At 45.1% G+C, this 21,737-nt stretch overlaps 1 protein-coding gene across 1 annotated transcript in view; it reads left to right on the forward strand.

The window, feature by feature from the left end:
- Positions 1-17,214: 17,214 nt before the first annotated feature.
- The window catches only part of HS3ST3A1 (heparan sulfate-glucosamine 3-sulfotransferase 3A1), a gene marked incomplete at its 5' end in the record, with an annotated part of 97,096 nt that continues 92,573 nt past the window's right edge, over positions 17,215-21,737 (forward strand). The window contains one exon of the mRNA XM_081109771.1: positions 17,215-17,807. Within this exon, the coding sequence (XP_080965897.1) occupies positions 17,215-17,807 (593 nt within the window). The remainder of the gene's footprint in view (positions 17,808-21,737) is intronic.

Here is a 21,737-nt window from a genome sequence, read left to right on the forward strand (position 1 = left end):
ATAGGAACAGAATGAAGCCTTAACCCAGCTCTGCCCTGTTATGTTTCCACTCATTGTCTTTATTTACTCATGAATTTTAGAATGGGAGAGAGGTAGAGTATTTTTTTCATGTTTACTCATTTTTTTACAGTCACTATTATTCTGTATTAGTTTCAGGTGTACAGCATAGTGGTTAGATAATCACACTTTTTAAAGTGCTTCCTGGTATTTCCAGTACCCGCCTGGCACCATGCATAGATATTACAATATTATAGACTGTGTTTCCTATGCTCTATTTTACATCACTGTGACTATTCTGTACTTCACAATCCCTTCATCTTTTTTAAATATTTTTATTTATTTCAGAGAGAAAGGAAGAGGAAGAGAGAGATAGAAACATCAATGGTGACAGAGAATCAAACCTGGGACCCTTCAGTCCACAGGCTGACGCTCTATTTACTGAGCCAAACTGGCTAGGGCACCCCTTCATCTTTTTTACCCAGTCCACCAACACCTCACCCCTCTAGAAACCATCAGTCTGCTTGCTGCATCTTTGAGTCCATTTCTGTTTTGTTTGTTTATTTATATTGTTTTTTCTATTCCATATTATTTCACTTGGCATAATACCCTGTAGGTCCATGTATGCAGTCACAAATGGTAAGATTTCATTTTATTTTATGGTCGAGTAATGTTCATCTGTATATATGTACCACTTCTTTATCCACCCTTCTATTGATGGGCACTCAGGTTGTGTCCATATCTTGGCTATTGTGAATAGCACTGCAATAAACTTAGGGGTGTCCATATTCTTTTGAATTAGTGTTTGGGTTTCTCCAGATAGATACCAACAAGGGGGGTATGCTAGCTCATAAAGAAGTTCCATTTTTAATTTTTTGAGGGAACTACATACTGTTTTCCACAGTGGCTGCACCAGCCTGCAGTCTCACTCACAGAACACGAGGGCTCTCTATCCTCCACATCCTCTGCAACACTTGTTTGCTCATTTATTGCTGATAGCTATTATGACAGGTGTGACCTGATATCTCATTGTAGTTTTAATTTGTAATTCAATTACGATTAGTGATATTGAGCATATTTTCTTAAGTCTGTTTGATATATGTATGTACTCTTTGGATAAGTGTCTATTCAGATCCTTTGACCAGTTTTTAATTGAGTTGTTTGTTTTATTGGTGTTGAGTTGTATAAGTTCTTCATATATTTTGGTGTTTATTTTTATTGAATTAATTGGGGTTAATCCCTTATCAGATGTGTCATTGACAAATATGTTCTCCCATTCAGTGGGTTGCCTTTTCATTTTGTTAATGGTTACCTTTGCTTTGCAGAAAGTGTTTAGTTTAATATAGTCACATTTGTTTATTTTCTCTTTTGTTTCCCTTGCCCAAGGAGATATATCAGAAATATTATGCTAAGTGTCTGAGATTTTACTAGCTATGTTTTCATCTAGGATTTTTATGGTCTTACATTTTAATCTTTTGAGTCTTTACATTTTGAGTCTTACATTTTAACCTTTAATTCGTTTTTAGTTTATTCTTGTATATAATATAGGAAAGTAGTCTAGTTTCATTTTTTGTATGTATTGTTCAATTTTCCCCAAACCATGTATTGAATAAACTATTTTTACCCCATTGTATGTTTTAGCCTCCTATGTCAAATATTAATTGACTATAAAGGCATGGGTTTATTTCTGGGTTCTCTATTCTGTTTCATTGATTTATATGTCTGTTTTTATGTCAGTGCCATACTGTTTTGATTATTATAGTCTTACAGTATAGGTTGATACCAGGTAGTATGATGTCTCCAACTTTGTTCTTCTTTCTCAAGGTAGCTGTGGCTATTCAAGGTCTTTTGTGGTTCCATATACATTTTTGGATTATTTGTTTAAATTCTGTGAAATACCTCACTGGTATTTTGATAGGAATTGCATGGCATCTATAGTTTCCTTTGGGTAGTATGGACATTTTTAATTATGTTAATTCTTTCTACCCATAAGCCTGGTATATGCTTCCACCTATTTGTATCTTCTTCAATTTCTTTCCTTAGTGTCTTATAATTTTTTTGAGTACAGGTCTTCACTCATTCATTAAATTTATTCCTAGGTATTTTGATTTCTTTGATGCAATTATAAATGGGATTGTTTTCTTAGTTTCCCTATCTTATAGTTCATTATTTATATATAAAAGTGCAACCAATTTCTGAATATTACTTTGTATTTTACTAGTTTACTGAATTCATTTATCAGTTTTAGTAGTTCTTTGGTGAAATCATTAGGGTTCTCTATATATGGTACCATGTCCTCTGCAAATAATGACAATTTTACTTCTTCCTTTCCAATTTGAATACTTTTTATTTCTCCTTCTTGTCTGATTGCTGTTTTACTCATTTCTTTAGGTGTTGGGATATATATTTCCTGTGAATAAATTTAAATCTTAAGGCTGAAAGAAGTCCAGTTGATTTTTTCTATAAATACAATATTATCTTTATCCTCACTGATGATATTAATCTTACTTATTGGAGTGTTTTTGCTCTTGTTATTTCCTCTGTAGGTCATTTTACCTACATGTATTGTGTTTTCTCTTAATACAATTAAATATCAATTTTTCTGGTGTTTCAAATCATGTTAAGCCAAATGTCATTACTGATGTTTGGCTATTTTGTAAGCTACATAAACAGCAGTTTCATATTTGGCAAGTCTTACAAGAATCTGTTTTTCTGCCTGTGCTTTTCTCTGTAATTGGTCACTGATAGCAGTTGGAAGCTGTCTGCATGTGGGGTAAGCTGGCCCTTGTGAACCACAGCTCTGAGGGCTTCCCACTGCGGAGGACCACAACGCGAGATGGGTAGTGGGAGGGGCAGAGGGAGAGGGCTGAGTGTCACTTCCCCTTTCATTACCTCGAGGAATTCCCCTCCACTTCTTGAACTCTCCCTTTGACTACAGCATTGGGACTGTATGGGGCTACTCTCTTTTTCTGCAACAGCTCTTCCTACAGTGTTTTGGATAGCATTTGCCTCCATATATCTAACCTAGTTTTCTGTCTTGCTTTCCTGCATTCTGCAACATTTCTGATTCTCTTCTCTGTGGATTCACCTTGAGTGGATGAAAACGTGGATGACTGCGTTTAGTTTATTATCTTGATGCCATTTCTCATGAATTGTTTTAATGAATAATTACTGATTCAGAAAAAGGTAGGAAACCCTGAATGTAACAATCATGAAAAAAACGCGTCAGTGAGTAGCCTTCCACATTTGGGCTCCAGATCTAAATTATTGTATGCATCATTTTGAAAAATATTTTATTGATTTCAGAGAGGAAGGGAGAGGGGGAGAGAGATAGAAACATCCATGATGAGAGAGAATCATCAATCAGTTGCCTCCCGCATGTCCCCCACTGAGGATCGAGCCCGCAACCTAGGCACATGCCCTGACCAGGAGTCGAACTAGGATCTCCTGGTTAATAGGTCGATGCTCTACCACTAAGCAATACTGGCTTGGCTGCCCAATTTTTATATTACTTTTAAGAAATATACTTCCCATAAATTATTTATGCTCTTCTAGAGCACAAAGAATATAAAGAGTTCTCATGTAATCCTAGAGAGCTAATTTAATCATACTTTAAAAAAAATGACAAAAATTGAACACCACAAAAGGCTGGACTTTTTAATGAATATGGATAGATGCATGTATCCCAAATAAAACCTTAGCAAAACACACAAAATAACAAAATAAAATAATAATAACAATACCACATTGACAAGATAGGAAATGTGAGCGCACTGCAACATGAAAACAAATTCATGTATATGTATTTTAAATAAACAGAAAAACCAGAAAAAAGCAATTACCTCAGTATTTAGTACCCGTGAACGAGATGTAATTAATATTTAAAGTGAAGTCATACCGGTTGGGGGGGTGGGGGGGGCTCATAAGAAACACGGTCGCACAGAGGAAGATGGCCTTGTGAAGACAGAGCCAGAAATTGGAGCGATGCCTGTACAGGTGAAGGAACACTGAAGATTGCTGACATCCACCAGAAGCTGGAAAGAGGCAAGGCAAGGTCCTTCCCTAGAGCCTTTGGAGGGAGTTTTGCTCTTCTGACACCTTAATTTTGGACTTTTAGCTTCTAAAAGTATGAGAAAATAACTTTTAAATCCATCCAATTTGTGATAATTTGTTATGGCAGCCCTAACAATATAATACAATGTGCATAACTAATATTGTACTTTTAGTTACTTAATAATATGACTGGAAAAGCTATATTATTATGTAGAAAATAAAAAATTAGAACTAAAAATATGTATTTATTTTACTGTTGTACTACATGTGTTTTTATTTTTTAAAAAGATGCAATCATCCCTGGCTGATGTTGCTCAATTGGTTGGCCACTGTCCCATGCACTGAAAGTTGCTGGTTCAATCCCCAGTCAGGACTCATGCTCAGGTTGCTGGCTGGATCCCCAGTAGGAGGCATGCAGGAGGCAGCTGATCAGTGCTCCTCTCTTACATAGATGTTTCTCTCTCTCCCTCTCCCTTCCTCTCTCTTTCTCAAGAACTCCATAAAAATTCTATATAATAAAAGGCTAATATGCAAATCAACTGAATGGCAGAAGGACCAGTTGCTTGACATGCACTGACCACCAGGGGGCAGACACTCAATGCAGGGGCTGCCCCCTGGTGTCAGTGTGCTTCCACAGGGGGAGTCCTACTCAGCCAAAAGCCCTGAGCCAAGCTCACAGCTGGTGAGTGCAGCGATGGTGGCGGGAGCGCTAAGGATGTCCGACTGACGGCTGTCTGACTGACCCGTCAGTAGGACACCCCCTGAGGGCTCCCGGACTGCAAGAGGGTGCAGGCTGGGCTGAGGGACTCCTTCCCCCCTCCCCCAATGCACAAATTTTGTGCACCAGGCCTCTATATTTAAATAAAATAAAAAGATGCAATTATTTAGTTTCAGTACAACGTTTAAAAAACTAGTAGATGAGAAAAGAGAGAAGATGGACATTAGTTATCTAGGTTGGCATCATTTGGGTCTTCTTGGATTGTAACAATGAGATGGAGAAACCAGTAAAGAAAGGTGTGTTTGCAAATCACATTATAAGAGGCTGAGAATATATCTGACCTGGAACAGAAACCCCTGGGGGACAGAGAATAAAACATGTCCTCTTGCTAGCCACTGTCTACTTCCTTTTTTAGCCACCCAGCTCTTTACTGTGTGTGTGTGTGTGTGTGTGTGTGTGTGTGTGATTTTGCAGGTAATGCAATATTTTCTATCATTTATGAAATTTTATTTATTTCTCACCATCACCCTATATTTTACATGCTTTATGGACTTAAGTAAAAGGCAAATTTACTTAAGTGGAATATGGCATTACCGGAGGAGCATCCACAATGAGTATTCTATGTCCAGTTATTATTCCTGCTCAGCTGGATTAGTCATTTTTTTTCTTTTTGTTTTTTAAAAATCAATCACTAGCAGGGTAAATGAGATGGGTCCTAAGAGAACAATCAATTTAAATCTCATCCTATAAATATGAAGCTATTTATGTTTCTGTGTCTGCATGTTTATGTATGATATGCACATGTCTTATCTAGGTATTCCAGGGAACAATGGAAAGGAGATTATTTGGGCAAAGAGAATAGAAGTGATCTCTCATTTTGAATTTAAAGCACCAAATCTTAAAAGCCTTGTGAACATTTATTAACTTGATCAAGTAAGACCTGTTTATACTCCAGGAGATAAAAACCATCCAAACTTTAAAACTGTAAGTACTTAACTTTGCCCATGTTTTATTTTCTGTTCCCTCTGGTGCATAAAAAGTCAGCAGTAATCTTGCACTCCTAATTGCTGAATAATAGGACTGAAAAAAGCTATATGATTAGGTTGAAATAATATCACAACTGAAAAGAAAAATTAAAATAGCATTTGTTAAAAGAAGTGGTATCTGTAGGTGTTTTAAGGCATGCCTTATGCTTTCATGAGTAAACTAAGCATAGGGGCTTATACCTGCTTCCATGAGTGTGCAGGCACAAAAGGCTCAGGCTGGGAAGTTAGGTGTGCAAATATAACTCTTTTGTGCTTTTGAAAACTGACCTGACTTTCCATTTTGATTGTGAAAAATGTCATCTCAGTCCACTCCGGGTAATCTCAGGGTCTCCCCAGACTCTCCCTGCTCCCACACCTTTATTAGTTCCTCTGATCTCACCCTACAGCTCCAATATGGTCTTAGAGAATTCCAAGATGTCACAGGGAATCAGGGCTCTGACGAATGCTCCCATCCATGGGCACCTGATGAGCTGCACTTTTCCCACCTGTTCATGGGCAGCAGCTCGTGCTCTCCAGTTGTGTCAGGACGTGTTCCTGGCCCCCATCTTCTCCAGTCTGTGCTCAGGCCTCCAGACCTGCTTCCTCTGCATCTGTCTGGGCCCTTTTCCAATGCCTCTGGGGCCCAGACGGAGCTGTGGCTGGTGCGTTCTGCCAAGGAACACACAGCCCTCACCTCTTCCGCCTGATGCCACTTGAAGGTGGGGGCCTCCCTGAGGACTGGGGCACATGTCTCCTTTGTTCTCAGGATCCCCCCAGCTTACCTGTGGCCTATGCCTCCCCTCCCATGTCTGTTGGGTGTATGTCTTGGGAGTGGGAGGGTCAAGACACTGGCTCCTGCTCAGGAGACTGCAGGCTATCTCTCACCTTCCCTCTGACTGGCCTCTCTCTTCTCCAGCACAAGGAATGTTTTAGAAATCAGTAGAGGTGAGGGACCATGGAAACTCACTCAGACTCCCCTATTTTTCACCTCTATTATTTATGTCCCACAATCTTCTAAAAGTCACCTAAAGATTAACTTATTTTGTCTACTATGAAAAGTATGGTACAGTATGTCCTCGAGTTACGTCCGAGATCCGTTCCTACGGGGGGATGTAACACGATTTTGCCCGGAAGTCGGAACCCACCTACATGAGCACCTACGTCACTCACAGGAAGCACATACACAGCAGCAATGAAGTGAAACAGTAAAAAAAAAAAAAATTAAAAGAAAGACAACAATTCCTCACCTTTACTTGTGGTAAATAAATAAAAAAAAACATAAAGCACATATGTACATACATCGAAATGATGGAACTTGTTTTTATATATAAATAAATGGGAGATGGCGACGTAACCACGAAACGACATATGTCGAATCCGATGTAACCCGAGGACTGCCTGTGTCTTAAAATAAAACAAGGTATCGGTATTATAATAAAACAAAGAGAATTATGGACTCAGTGGTCTCTACTTTCAGAAGAGAAACTGAGAGGAGAACAAATAAAATAACTAAACAACCCTCATTGAATCAACTTTAGCCTCAGGTTACTTATTTGAATAAGTTCCGTTTTTGTTTGTTTGTTTTTTTTAACCAACAGTTCATCTTTCTTCTGTTGTTTAATTTTTATTGTAACCATGAGATTTTGAAAACTGGATGGTCAGTTGACTGGAAAAAAAAGTTTCTTGACCCTTTTGCATGCCAATACATTTCTTGATGCGGTAATTTTCAAAACCTGCACCTATTTTTTTTTTTAAAAAAAAATCATGTCACAAGATCTAAAAGAATTGACTTAGGACAGAAGCAGGAAGCCTGAGGAAATTTCTGTGTAATTATCAACCTTTCCCATTATTTTTGGCCAAATCAATAACTCATGAAAATTGCCATTTGTCAAGACATTATTTAAGACCCTATCCCTTGGGGAATGTTGGTCACTGGAGAAATAACAGAACAAAAGAGAATCCCAGATAGTCGGTGAAATGCCCCTGCCCTCAGGCTAAACCAAGGTCTCACCATGTGCAGCTGAGACCCCGGTATGTTCTGCAAACATTAGTCCTCCGAGGTTCCTGGCAGTAGCCAGTCCTATAAAACTTACTAGTAGGTCCTGTTTCTTTATGTGTGTTCCTCAGAACAGTGAATGTTACTGGACAGGGCAGGGGTAAAAGGATTCCATGGTCCCAAAAGCTTGGCGAACAGTATACGAAGCAAAGTTTATCCAGTTTCTTTATTGAAAAGTCATCTCACAGACTTCTATGAGGAATGCTCCTGTTTATCAAGGATGCTCAAGAGGTAAAAATGGTTTCCCAAAACTTACTTGGCTACAGGCTAGTTTGTCATGGAGAATTTCTCAGGGCTAGGGTTGTATTGAGGGAAACTCTGGCCTCTTTCAATGTTGGAAATGACAGGAAAAGACCTGCCCATCCACTCAGACTAAGATCTGCTGCCCAGCACACTGGTATCAGTAAACATCAGCCCCTGCTCAGTATCTCTCCCTCATCACCTTTTCTTGTCCAAACTACAAAGCGTTTTGCTCACTATTATTGATGAAAACACTCCTGAATGTTGCCTTGCCTAACTTTCTGCTTTATTTTTATTTTTTCAACCTGGAACAACCATCTTGCTCATCTTCACCTGAAAAAAATCTTACTATTTCTTCAACAAGGTCCTTCTTAAATTTCACTTACTTTGGGAACTCTTAGTGATATTTCTATTTTATTTGAATTCTCCATAACCCATAGCTTAGCAATTAATGTATTTTTAATCATCATGTCTCTTGAGATTGAGAAAATAATTTTGCCCTCAACATGCGATGAGTAGGAATCATGTATGATTTAGAGAAAAAGTCACTGCGATCAAATAGTCACTGTGATTTCATTTCAAGCCTGATCCAGCTTTGAGGAGCTCTGGCTTGTCACCAAGGCAGTACAGGTCCTTCTGGTAGTGACTGGACCCAGCTTCCAATCCCACATGGCCACTTGAATGCTACTCACTGAACTCATCTCTCCAGCCCCACTGGCAGGTCCCCATCCCCAAGTGCACCTAGAGCAAGGCACCAGCATCCTGACTGTACAGACAGAGAAATAAAAACCAACTACAAACCAACACAAGGCCAGTGTGGAAGGACCGACTCAGTGGGGACACTTGGAGTGGCTTTTGACTCTTACTTTCCCTTCATCTGCTCTATCTACCCTATCACAGGGTTTTGTTTCTTTCTCTGTAAGATATTTTAGATTCTCTCTTTTTGTTCGTGCCCTCTGTCAACACTACGATTGGCATTCTGTGATTTCACGGCCAGCATCTAATTCCAGCCTCTCCATTGGGTTGTCTCCTATAAACTTTCCTAATCTGTATAGCATTCTGTTTTCAAAGCAATTTTCCAAAATGATGCTTTCATAATTCCTGGGGCTGAGAACAAGAAATCAGCACTTAAATTTAAACGCTGAAGATCCTGGACCCCAATTTTTGTCTCTTAGTTCTGGTGTATTTTAATTATAAAGAGTTTATGGTATCAGGTAGTTTTATATCCCAAGCAGTGGTGAATCAACCTTTTCTTTTTCTAATAGTGTTGTGATTGAAATAAGTTGAGAGAGGCAAAGATTTCCATTCATGAAAAATAAATCCTTTAAAAAAAAAATAAATAAATCCTTTAAAATGGTATTCAAATGATGTGCACATATTGTTGAAAACAATATGTGTATCTGTGTATAAGAGTCAGCAATTGAATTTCGAAACAAACATTTTTTATTTATAGTAAAAAAAATTAGTCATGTCTTAAACCCCCAGTAGGGTAAATAAAAAGGCAATTTAAATGTCAGGATTAACTTACTGCCTTTGAGCTGGTCTCCCTCAGAGTCAGGCTAGGTGACCACAGTGTAGGTCTGGCTGATGTGCTGGGGGCAGGAGAACAGGTACAATCAGACAGGTGAGAGCAGGTGGTTCCTGGGAGACCTAAGCTGGTGAGCATGAGCGATGCAGGCTGGGGGCATTAATAGGACAGGAGGCCTTACTTGACCCGGCACAAGCCTGTTTGGGGGAGCAGAGGAACAGATGCGATGAAATCGAGGAGATATGCTGCTCTAAAATCCCAATGAACACTGAAGATTACGGCAGCAGAATGTACTCCAGGGCAGGAATGAATCTGAGATCAGATCAAGTTTCCTGAAATCTACCTCTGTTTCCTGTGTTGAGTTCATCCCCGGGTAGATTTCGCTCCAGAGAGGAAAGTATGGCCGCCAGCAGCTCGAGCTTGTATCCCACAAGCTGGGCAAACGTAGGGCAAAGGACAAGGTTTTCCAGGAACTCCAGCCGGGTCCTGCCTCGGAACCTTTGGGGCTGGCTTGATTTACTAGCATTCTCTATACAGACCCTGTGCACTGGAACATGGACTACTGTGACAGCTTAACCCAGGAGTTGAGCGCAGCTATCTCCAGATTTTGTGGCATGAGTAGAAGGAGGAGTGTTGGCCAGAGGAAAGCCCAGATGCTGCCATTAGAAGAGCAGGCAAAAGTATGGCTCTTCACTAGAATATGTATGGGCGCTTCCTATCTCTAGTCTAGCTTCTCGGTGTTTATGGCTGAAAGCACCTCTTCCCAGGACCTCACACGTGTCATAGGCAAACTTCATCCCGGAGTTTCAGCATCCCTGTGAGAACTCTTGACAAAGAGAAAGATGCTTATTTTATGCCCGAGTTAGTGTGGCTCAGTGGATAAAGTGTTGGCCTGCGGACTGAAGGGTCCTGGGGTAACCAAGGTACATGCAGGCTCCTGGCCCTGGTCAGGGGCATGTGGGAGGCAACCAGTCCATGTGTCTCTCTCACATCGGTGTTTCTCTCTGTCTCTCCCTGTCCCTTCCACTCTCTCTAAAAATCAATGGAAAAAACTGTTCTCCAGTGAGGATTTAAAAAATAAGAAAAAAGATACTTTGTTTTCAAAACGCTGTCCTGCCCTCTCACAGAAACTGTCACCATAAATTACAAATCTGCATGGCGCCCATGCTGGTGTCTCTGGAATGAACGAAGGGGAGTGAAGCTGGGATCTGTGAGTCCTCACACTCCCCTTCAGATGAACATGGCATTTCTGTGAGGTTCCTCGGTCATTTCTTGACCACAGTTTATCCTCTTGGGTCTTCAAGGTAGTTTGTGGCAACACGATGTCTGAGGCAAGTCTTTAGACAGAGAGAACTGGCGGGAGCAGGAATGCTGGGTGAACAGTAAGGACAGAAGAACGTGGCTCCTCACCGCATTCTCTCCTGACAGCAGTAACATCACCCAGAGAAAAGCAGGGTGCCTAGTCAGACAGACACTACAACGTCACCGAGAGGCCGAGGCAGTTTCCAAAGGCTGTGAAAATCACACGTCTGCTTCTAGGAAACCTTCCTGCATTAACAGATAATTGAAACATGTCCCAGGGCTGAAAGGAGGATGAAGGGAGAAGTGGTCACAGTTCATGGTCAGCATTTTTATTGGCTGCCTCTCATGCCTGCAGCATTGGTGCTTAGCCCTTGTGACCCCAAACACCACGCCCCTCAACCAATTCCTCAAGATTCATTTCAAAGTCCACCACCTCCACTGAATCTCCCTCCTAATTTCAAGCTAATTATAGATGATCACATTTTCTCTGTTCTACCTAAAACTGGGATCTTGACAATGCTAGGAGAAAGCATTTTAAAATTTTTTCTTTATTTTTAAAAGTATTACAGATGTCCCCTTTTTTTCCCCATTGACCCCTTCCACCCCACACTCATTCCCCTACATCCAGGCCTTTCCCACACTATTGTCGGTGTCCATGGGTTATGCATAAATGCATAAAAGTTCTTTGGTTAATTTCTACCCACCTACCACCAACCCCCCCTTTCCTCTGAGATTCTTCAATCTGTTCCATGTTTCTATGCCTCCGGATCTATTTTGTTCAACAGTTTATTTTGTTCATTAGATTCCACATATGAGTGAGATCATGTGATATCTGTCTTTCTCTTACTGGCTTATTTTGCTTAGCATAATGCTCTCCAGGTCCCTCCATGCTGTCTCAAAGGGTAACTACATATATAAATATAGATATATTATAATATACTAGAGGCCCAGTGCACAAAAAATTTGTGCACTGGGCGGGGGAGGGGGGGGCCCCCTCAGCCCGGCCTGTGCCCTCTTGCAGTCTGGGACCCCTTGGGGAATGACCACCTGCTGGCTTAGGCCCGCTCCCCAGGGGATTGGGCCTAAGCTGGCAGTCAGACATCCCTCTGGCAGCCCGGGAGCCCTCGGGGGATGTCCACTTGCCAGAGGGGAGCAGGCCTAAGCTGCAGTCAGACATCCTTAGCACTGCTGAGGAGGCGGGAGAGGCTCCCACCACCACCGCTGTACTGGCAGCCATCAGCCTGGCTTGTGGCTGAGCAGAGCTCCCCCTGTGGGAGCGCACTGACCACCAGGGGGCAGCTCCTGCACTGAGTGTCTGCCCCCTGGTGGTCAGTGTGTGTCATAGTGACCAGTCATTCCCAGTCACTGATCTTTTTGATCATGCCCTGCACTGGGGATCAAGCCTGCTCCCTGTGCCCTGACTGGGAATTGAACCATGACATCCTGGTTCATAGGTCAATGTTTAACAATTGAGGCATGCTAGTTGGGCTGAGATTATATTTCTAAGTTTAAAATAAAGTTTAAGTAAACACTCTGGGTAGGGATGAAGGAAGGTAAGTGATCTCTGGTACAGTAGAGTGGATGGGTCTATCAGACCCAGGGCTAAGAAGGGCCTGCGGGTAGGAGGCGCTGGAGGATGGTGGAGCTGAAGTGGGAGCCCACCAAGGGGAGACAAGCCTGCAGGGAAGGAAGCTGGACGGCAGGGAACATCACCCTCACCTGCCTCTCCGCTGCGCACAGACCAGCTTCTACGGCGGCAGGAGCTTTTCCTGGAAGAACCTGTGAGGAGTGGCCATGAGCTTTCTCCAGGAATGACAAACAGTAAAAAAGAAACAAGAAGGCCTGGCAGCAGCCTCCACAGCGCGTCTTGGTATTTCGGTACCCGTATTTCTCCCTCCAAAGTTCCACAATAATGGTTAGCTGTGACTGGCTGCATTCTAACAAATGCCCCCAAGTGAATGGAAAGAAGCTGTTTCTCTTAGTAAAGGGTTGTGGTGTGACTGTAACTGATGTTATCATGGGAGTTCGTGGGACTTTAATCAATCTTGTTATGATTAGACATATGCCACATATCTGTCCCCTATTGTTTTGTTGGTGGTTTTTTTCTTCTCTCTTTTTTTTTTTTTTGGTTTTGGTTTTCTTTGTTTGTTTTTGTCAAAAATCTGTCTCTCCCCCTGACCCTTTGTTGAGGACTTGCCTTGCGTGGGCTGAGCTCCTGCTCCACTTAAGGGCCTCCTTAGATGACCTTTTCCTTCTGGTTGGGATAAGCTCTCCTTTCCTTCTTTCCTGAGACTGAAATGTGGTAACAACCCCAATGCTGTAGTCCTAGGGTGTTGCATTGTACCTTCATATTGGCCTTTCCTCCTACTTTGTAACAAATCTTTTGTAAATAAGCCCTCCAAGAATTACCCTAATTTGAATGTGCTACCTGTTTTCTGTTGGGACTCAGAGATAAACCCCTCTTACCCATCTGTACTGTCCAATGTGGGAGTCACTAGCCACATGTGGTGTTGAGCACTGAAACGTGGCTAGTCCCAACAAAGAAGTGCCGGAAGGCCCTAACCAGTTTGGCTCAATGGATAGAGCATCAGCAGGTGGACTGAGGGGTCCCAGGTTCGATTCTGGTCAAGGGCATGTGCCTTGGTTGCTGGCTCGATCCCTGGTGGGGGGTGTGCAGGAGGCAGCTGATTGATGTTTCTCTCTCGTTGATGTTTCTAACTCTATATCCCTCTCCCTTCCTCTCTGTAAAAATCAATAAGATATATTTGAAAGAAGAGCTGGAAACGTGATGTTGAAGACTTGGTATGAAAAGAAAGAACGTAAATGACGTCCATTATTTTTATATTGATTACATATAAAAATCACACGTTTAGGTGTAGTAGATATATTACTAAGTTTAATTTCACCTGCTTCTCTTTACCTTTTTAAAGGTGGGTTAGATATAATGTATCTATATGTAAAGATAGCTGCCTCCTGCACGCCCCCTACTGGGGATGGAGCCCGAAACACAGGCATGTGCCCTGACCTGGAATCTACCATGACCTCCTGGTTCATAGGTCTATGCTCAACAACTGAGCCTCACCCACTGGGCTGTAGCTCATATTTATTTCTAACTAGAGGCCCGGTGCACGAAATTCATGCATGGGCAGTCCCCTCAGCCCAGCCTGCACCCTCTCCAATCTAGGGCCCCTTGGGGGATGTCAGACTGCCGGATTAGGCCTGATTGGGCCTAAACCAGCAGTTGGACATCCCTCTCAGAATCTTGGACTGCTGGCTCCTAATCGCTCACCTGCTTGCTTTCCTGGTTGCCCCTAACTGCCCCCCCTGTCAGCCTGATTGCCACAAACTGCCCCCCCCCCCCGCCAGCCTGGTCGCCCCTAACTGCCTTCCCCTGTTGGCCTGGTCACCTGTTACTGCCCCCCATGCCAGTCTGGTTGCCCCCAACTGTCACCTTCTGCTGGCTTGGTTGCCTCCAAATGCCCCCCTTCTGCAGGCCTGGTCACCCCTCATGGCCCTCCCACTGGCCTGGTCACCCCACGCAGCCTGCATACAGTCATTTGGTCATCCCTAACTAACCCCCTGCTGGCCTGGTTGCCCCATACAGCCTGCTTGTTCAGTCCTTTGGTCATCCCTCACTAACCCCCCTGTCGGCCTGGTCACCCCATGCAGCCTGCTTGTTCAGTCGTTTGGTTGCCCCTCACTAGCCTCCCCGCCTGCCTGGTTGCCCCATACAGCCATCTTGTGAGGGTGTGAGGGTTAATTTGCATATTAGCTCTTTATTATATAGGATGTACAGTGAGACCCTGGATATCTAGTGAGTGGTCCCCAAAACGCACATCTCTCCTACATAATGTGTATTTCTAACACCCACATGGAGGAATCACCTGTGCTGGAAATGTGAAAGCAGAAACACAATATCCCACAGTGTGGGAGCTGGGAGGGGGCTTGGAAGCCATCGTTTTCAGGAGGAGAAAAGCTAGACATGTTTGTAAGCACTTACCGGACTGCAAATGTTTCAGAATAACTTTAAAATGGTCTGATTTTTTGTTGTTCGTTTTTCTTCTGGAACGCAGACTGAAATACCTAGAGGAAAAACTTTAAAATACACTAAATCTCAAGTTAGTATTAAACCTCAACTGGTTTGTCGATATCCAATTTTAGCACACAACGAGGCATTAAAACTTGGCAGGATTTGTTTGTTATCCTTGTAAAAGCCCACTGCTTTATGGCATCAGAATGTAATAAGCTCTTCGCTGGCTTGTGGAAGAGGCTGGGATAGGTGCTTCATGAACATAAAACTACTCACGTCCAGCACCGCGCATTTATCTATCCAGCGGGCACACGCAGCTACTTTTCCCAGCACAGCTACAACCACTCCGGTCCCTTTGGAAGGTTAAAATGGACTTTCCTGACTGCCACTTCCAAGGCCATACAGAGCTCAGCCGAGGGGAAGGGCGCACAGTCCCAACACTGGGCAGCAGGAGTCCCCCAAGTTTCCTGCCACACTGATGCGCCCGCTGTGGGCCCTGGTCAGCACCCAGGCCGGCCCAGGCTGCCTCAGCCACTTACAGGGACTGGTATGCCAGCCAGGCTACCGCCCACATTGTGGGGCGTCCTGCTGAGAGGAGGAAGCCAAGAAATCAGGAACAAATCGGGTTGGAATAAAGACCTGCCTCATGCAGGTTCCATGGCCCACCTCCCTCCATTAAACTGCGGGGCGATTTGTAGCCCTTCCTGACCTGATCTCCCAGGGGCGCAAGGAGAGGATGTGGGGTCACGGGAGGCAAGAGAGGGGAAATCGCCATTTATGAAAGGACATTTAACTCCTTTACACACACACACACACACACACACACACACACACACACACCATTTAAAAAAAAATCCATCATCAAAAACTGGGCATATGAATTTGGAATCGAAGTTGATGTATTTTTTTAATCTTAATTTCTCCTCTTGATTTATTGGCTTCTCTCCTAAGAGGTTGTTCCTTTCTAGGTCGGGGAACTCCTGATCATCCTAAATTAACAGAAGCGAGAACAATCAAAAAGAGAAACAACTACAAACAGAGCCGCAGGGAGACCAGCCTCCCTGCAGGGCCTCCGCACCTAAGCGGTGTGCGCGGAGTCGCCGCGGAGGGCGCGGAGGGATCCCGCCCGCTCGGGACACAGGGCACAGCGCGCAGCAGCGCTGGGACTGCGCTGCAAAACTTCGGAGGGTTCAGGGAGGAGCGGGCGGGGCGCGGGAGGACAGCGCGACCAGGCGGGCGGGGAGAGGGGCGCCGGCGACTCGGACGGGGTCAGTGCTGCGAAGGGCTGAGCCGAGCCGGAGGCGTTGGGAACCCCTAATCCAGGGAGTGTCCGCCGGTGGAAGTCAGACTCGGGGATCTGGCGGCTCTGGCCGTCAGTCCGACGTCCTGGTGGCCGCTGCCTCCAGCTCCAGGAGAGGGGCGCGGCCGCCGGCGGGGGAGGGAGGGACAGCGGCGTGGAGAAGGGGCGTCTCCCTGGCCGCCCCCGCCTTCTCCGATGTCATTGGGCTGCGGCTGCGGGGTCCGCGCCACCTTTTCTCGATCCCACCCGGCCGGTCCCGGGGCTGGTCGGGCCCACCGTTGACGTCACCTCCAAGTTTGCTGCCCTGGGCGCCCCACGTGTGGCGGCAGCGGCGGCCCGGGAGGCCGGAGGGAGCGCCTGCGAGCAGCGGCCGCGGCGCTGACAGGTCCCTCGCAGCCCGACCGGCCGCGCGGCTCCCAGGTAGGGCGCCCGCGCGGTTGGGAGCCGCCGGGCGCGCCCCGAGAGGGGCGGACTGCGGGGTGCGGGCCTCGGGGGACCTCGCACCAGGTCCCTAGGAAGCGGAGACCGGGACTCGGGGCCGGGAGGCACTGTCGCTACCGCGGTCTGGAGCGCACGGAGCTCAGCGGCACCGCAGCAGCAGCAGCGCGTCCCCCAGAACGGAGCGAGGGATGCCCGGCCGCTGAGCGGAGATCCGGGCTGAGTGCCTCCCGGGCCGGGCTAAGACGCGTCCTCGCCACCGCCGCGGAGACCCCCCCTTTTCCGCGACTCTGAGAACTGGGCGCCGAAACCTGCCGCCAGGCTCCGGACTTGGCGAGTCTCAGACGATGGTCTCTTAAGCACCGCACCGCGTCTCCCGTCCCGCCCCGACCCGAGGCAGGGCTCCCGCGCCGGCTCCCGGGGCCCGGCTCCCCAGCAGGGGGGCAGCTCCCGGAGGATGTCCTGGCGCCCGGAGGAGTCCCGGCCTAGCATGGCCCGCGCGCTCCCCGACGTCGCCTCCGGCTAGGATGGCCCCTCCGGGCCTGGCTGGCGCGCACCCCGCCCCGGCCGAGCCGCTGTCCCGCAGCATCTTCCGGAAGTTCTTGCTGATGCTCTGCTCCCTGCTCACGTCCCTGTACGTCTTCTACTGCCTGGCCGAGCGCTGCCGGACCCTGTCGGGCCCCGTCATGGGGCTGTCGATTGGCGAGGAGGCGCGCGCCCCGGGTCGCGGCGCCCTGGCCGGAGGCCCCCGGGAGCTGGCGGCGTGGCCCGCGGCGCAGAGAACGCGCCTTTGGCAGCTGCGGCCGTGGCGGAGGCTCCGGCGGCCCCCGGGGCGCGACGGCGGCGAGGAGGCGGCTTGGGAGGAGGAGACCCCCAGCCTGGCCGGGAGTCCCGGGGGCTCCGGGGCCGGGAGCAGCGTGGCTGAGCCCCCGCCGGGGACCCTGGCGCTGCTGCTGGACGAGGGCAGCAAGCAGCTGCCGCAGGCCATCATCATCGGCGTGAAGAAGGGCGGCACGCGGGCGCTGCTCGAGTTCCTGCGCGTGCACCCCGACGTGCGCGCCGTGGGCGCCGAGCCCCACTTCTTCGACCGCAGCTACGACAAGGGCCTCGCCTGGTACCGGTGAGCTGGCGCGGGGCACTGGCGGGCGGCAGAGCGCTGGTGTGTTTGGGGAGGCAGTGGAGGGAGGGCTATAGAGAGCCATGTTGACCCCCTATTCACCTCCCTCCCCATTTCAGGAAGAAGGCAACAGGTCCTCAGTAATTGCCCTTAACTCGCGGGCGCCTTCCTTTTACCAGGAGAGAGGGTGATCTCCACTTTGCAGGTGGGTGGGTGGGAAACTTGGGCCTTCAGGGTTTTTTCCTTAGTCCTCAGGATTCCCTTTCCCCCAAATAGCAGATCTCATCTTTTCCTCCTGCTCTGTGAGAGGATGTTTGTTAGCTAAAGAAGAAAGAAACCTCACACAAGCTAGATCCTGTTTATCAATGATTGGGTGGACACCCCTCTCCGGAGGAAGCCTGTTTCTACTTCTCCGTTCCCTCCTGGGCAATTCCCTGTGATAAATGCAGTCTTGGCCCCCATGTATTTATTCACCTTGACCCCCAGAGCCTTGTTCTAGGTGGTAATATAGAAACTTCATAAAAGTGTCAGGAATCAGAGTCCAGGAAGTTGGGAAAAATATGTTGGAGCAAGTGCCAGCAACGGGTCACTGTGCTTCAAAGAAGGCGTCCTTGGAAATAACTTTTGTTTGGGGCGAGGAATGAGTTTTGCCTGGTGCTATCTATATTTACAAAGGAGAGTAAGTACCCTTTGTCTCTGGCTTGGCGGAAACTTTTCCAGAAACTTTTCCTGAGCGCTTCAGACAATTCTTTTTAGAAATTAGGTAGTCAATTAAAAAACAAACAAACAAGAAAACAAACAAAAAAAGGAAGAAGAGAGCAAAATATGAGGACTCTGGTTATATGGTGAAAAACCCTCCTAGTACAGTTTAGGAAACAAGTCTGATTTAGATCTTAATCTTAAATGTAGCAGTCCTCTCAGATTCCGTCCACTTTTAATAATAGAATCAGCCAAACTCTAAGAAATCCTAGTGTCACCTGGACTTTGTTTGCCATAAAATACTGGCCTTTTTCTTTACTCCGAGAACAAGGAAAAATCATGTGGCCAGGACTTTCCATTCCACAGTTGTAGCTTGTTCATTAAGTGTGCAGTCTCCTTGTCATTTGAACAGAAACAGTATTACAAAGGTTACAACACAATTTAAATATATATCAAAAGCCCACTAAATCAACCATGCATCCCCCCGAACAGAAATGGACATGATTTGACAAGTTTATTTACATGAGGGGTCAGACACACTCTCAGATAGCTTTCAGGAGCTGAATTTACAGTAACCCAACTCATGAGAAAACATTTGGTCCTAAAAGTCAAATTCAAACATTAAATACTTTAAAACAGTAACTTTTCATTGGTTGGAAAGAAAAACAAACAACCTTTCCTTTATATGGGATATATATCACTTAAAATCATCAGTCTCTTAAAAAATCCCCTTGTGTTTCTGTCATTTATGTTGTATCCTCTGGGAAGTTCTTATAAAAATGACCTGTTGAATCTGAAAACAACAGGTCCTTCTTTTTAGCACAAAGGCAGCTCTGTTTTTTCCATCAAGGACACAAGAAAGAAGTGATTAAAGACCCCTAAAACTCTTATCTGTAACAGTTCCCAATGAATTCAGCCTCGTACAGTGTATAAGTGAATGCATTGCAAGCTGACTGCCCCGAATATCTAAGACAGTGTTTGGCTCTGGGGTGCTATACTATATGGTCAAATGTATAGTACTAAAACTCTATTTAAATTTTACCTTTTTGACTTTATTTCCACAAAGTAGGATTGTTTCTTCATATTCCAGAAATGAGTGTTTGAGGGCCCAGTGTACGGTATGTAGAGACCTGGAGACCTGGATCTTATTTTCTGTGGGACTTTCTGAGCTTGTGAGAGAGAAGGAAGGCTTCAAGGTAACTAGAAACACAAGTATTGGGAGAGAGAGCGAGAGAGAAGGGGGAAAGTCATAAACATTTAGAGCACTCTCTATTTGGAAACGGGATGCACGTTGTAAAGTAAATCTTTCTTTGGATTGTTTACTCCAGCAGAGGAGTTCTATAAAGCAATTTATGGTGGTTACGAAAATAACTGCACAGTAGACTTCATGGTTTGGTGAATTTAATTTTCCAAGTGTTGGAGCAATGTCTTTGTTTTGCCATTTGCAATGGGTTTTTATTGGATGCATAAATTTAAGTTTAACTCAATTACATAGGAAACTCATTACAAAAAAAAAATCCAAGCTGTGGAGCCTGGATTATGTGATTATTTAATGAAATTTTGCCACAGTTCCCTTTCATTTGGCCCTGAAGTTAGAGTTTGATGTTTGTGAGAAAGACTGAAGACTTCACCTTGAAAAATAAATCTCCCACACAGAATGCCACTTAACTATTAAGCGCGTTTTAATTTTTTTGTTTATTGATTTTTAGAGAGAGGGGGTGGAGGAAGAGAGAGAAACATAAACTTGTTGTTCCACTAATATCGATGTATTCATTGGTTGCTTCTTGTATGTGCCCTGACCAACCATGGAACCTGCAACCCTGGCATAGCCGGTGGACACTCTAACCAGCTACCCTGCCAGTGGTTAGCTATTAAGTGCATTTCAGCTGCTTGTATTTAGCCAGTATTTTAGAATAAGGGGTCCAGTTAGACTTTCTTGAGTTAGACCAAAATTTGTAATATAGCACTTCTAATCCACACTGAGGACCACTTGTGTGTGCACACACACACAAACAGGAAGGCCTAGTATTTGCACCCTGATGTGAATTGTGGAAGAGAAAAATCTGTATAATAGCTTTTAGATGCTCAATGAATTATATGGGAGAATCATTCATACATGTCTAGCCCTGTTTTTCTGCCCATAATAGTTTGTTGTGGCAGTGCCCCCTACTGTCCAGACAAAGGGAGCAATTTGTTGCTGTTAGGAAGTTGGAGAGAATTCCTTGGGGAATGAGTTTGAGGGTTAGAAGTGCCTTGCTGGGACGTTTCAATATATTTATCATGCTGGGGGAAAATAAGGTGCTTTATAAACTGCATCCAAAGAAGAGTGTAACCAACTGTTTCTTTGAACAAATTGGTAATGAAGGCAAAAAGAACTTATTTAAGAAGGATTTCTTCTAATTAATTTAAAATGTCCTAACATTATTCTAAAATAAATGAGACAAAAAAGCAAATTTTCACGTTCTAGGAGATTTGTCAATGATAACTTAGGCTGCTTCAGTGTAGTTTTCTGGATATGAAACCACACTGATGAGTTTAAAATAGCAGACATGATATCAGTACAACAAATGTCTTTGGCTTGCACGTCCCGGGAAAGCAATCCTTTGCAATGAATAGTCTCCATTTCTGTTGTCCGTGTGGTGGGCTCATAAAGCAGAGCAGGGAGTTGCTTCATTGGCTTCTAGGCATTCAGATCTTTTCTGGAAGTCACGACCACATGCCTCTATGGGGTTCGAGAGCAGGTGAGCTTAGGATTGCATAGGAGGGCCTCCCGAAGACAAGGCATACCTACTCATGAAGGATTTAAAGATGCGTGTATTTATGTATATGGGTGTGTCTCTCTCTCTATGAATATATATATACACACATGTTTATATGTGTGTGCGCACAGAAATGTTTGGTTTCTCTAGCACTTTAGTTTCATATTTTAGGACAGGATAATAAGTATTTATCATCCTGTCGTTTATGCTGGCACATCTATTTCCTACGTTTTGATTTGCTTTCTTTGGTGAGACTGGACAGTTTCAGCGGAGATCGGTATCACCTAAATCGTTTCACTCCGCAGCGTTCAGGAAGATCAAAGATTGCTTCCTTGGTATTTGGGAGTCGGTTCTCCCCCGACCGAAGTTTTGTGGCCTTCCCCCATTACCATGTTTTTTTCAAGTCCAGGGAGGGACAGGCTGAGCGGAGGAGCTTCGGTTCCTCTCGGGCAGTCGGCGTTTGGCAGCAGCTGGG

This window comes from Myotis nattereri (assembly GCF_964212035.1).
Source record: "Myotis nattereri genome assembly, chromosome: 16".
Classification (NCBI taxonomy): domain Eukaryota; kingdom Metazoa; phylum Chordata; class Mammalia; order Chiroptera; family Vespertilionidae; genus Myotis; species Myotis nattereri.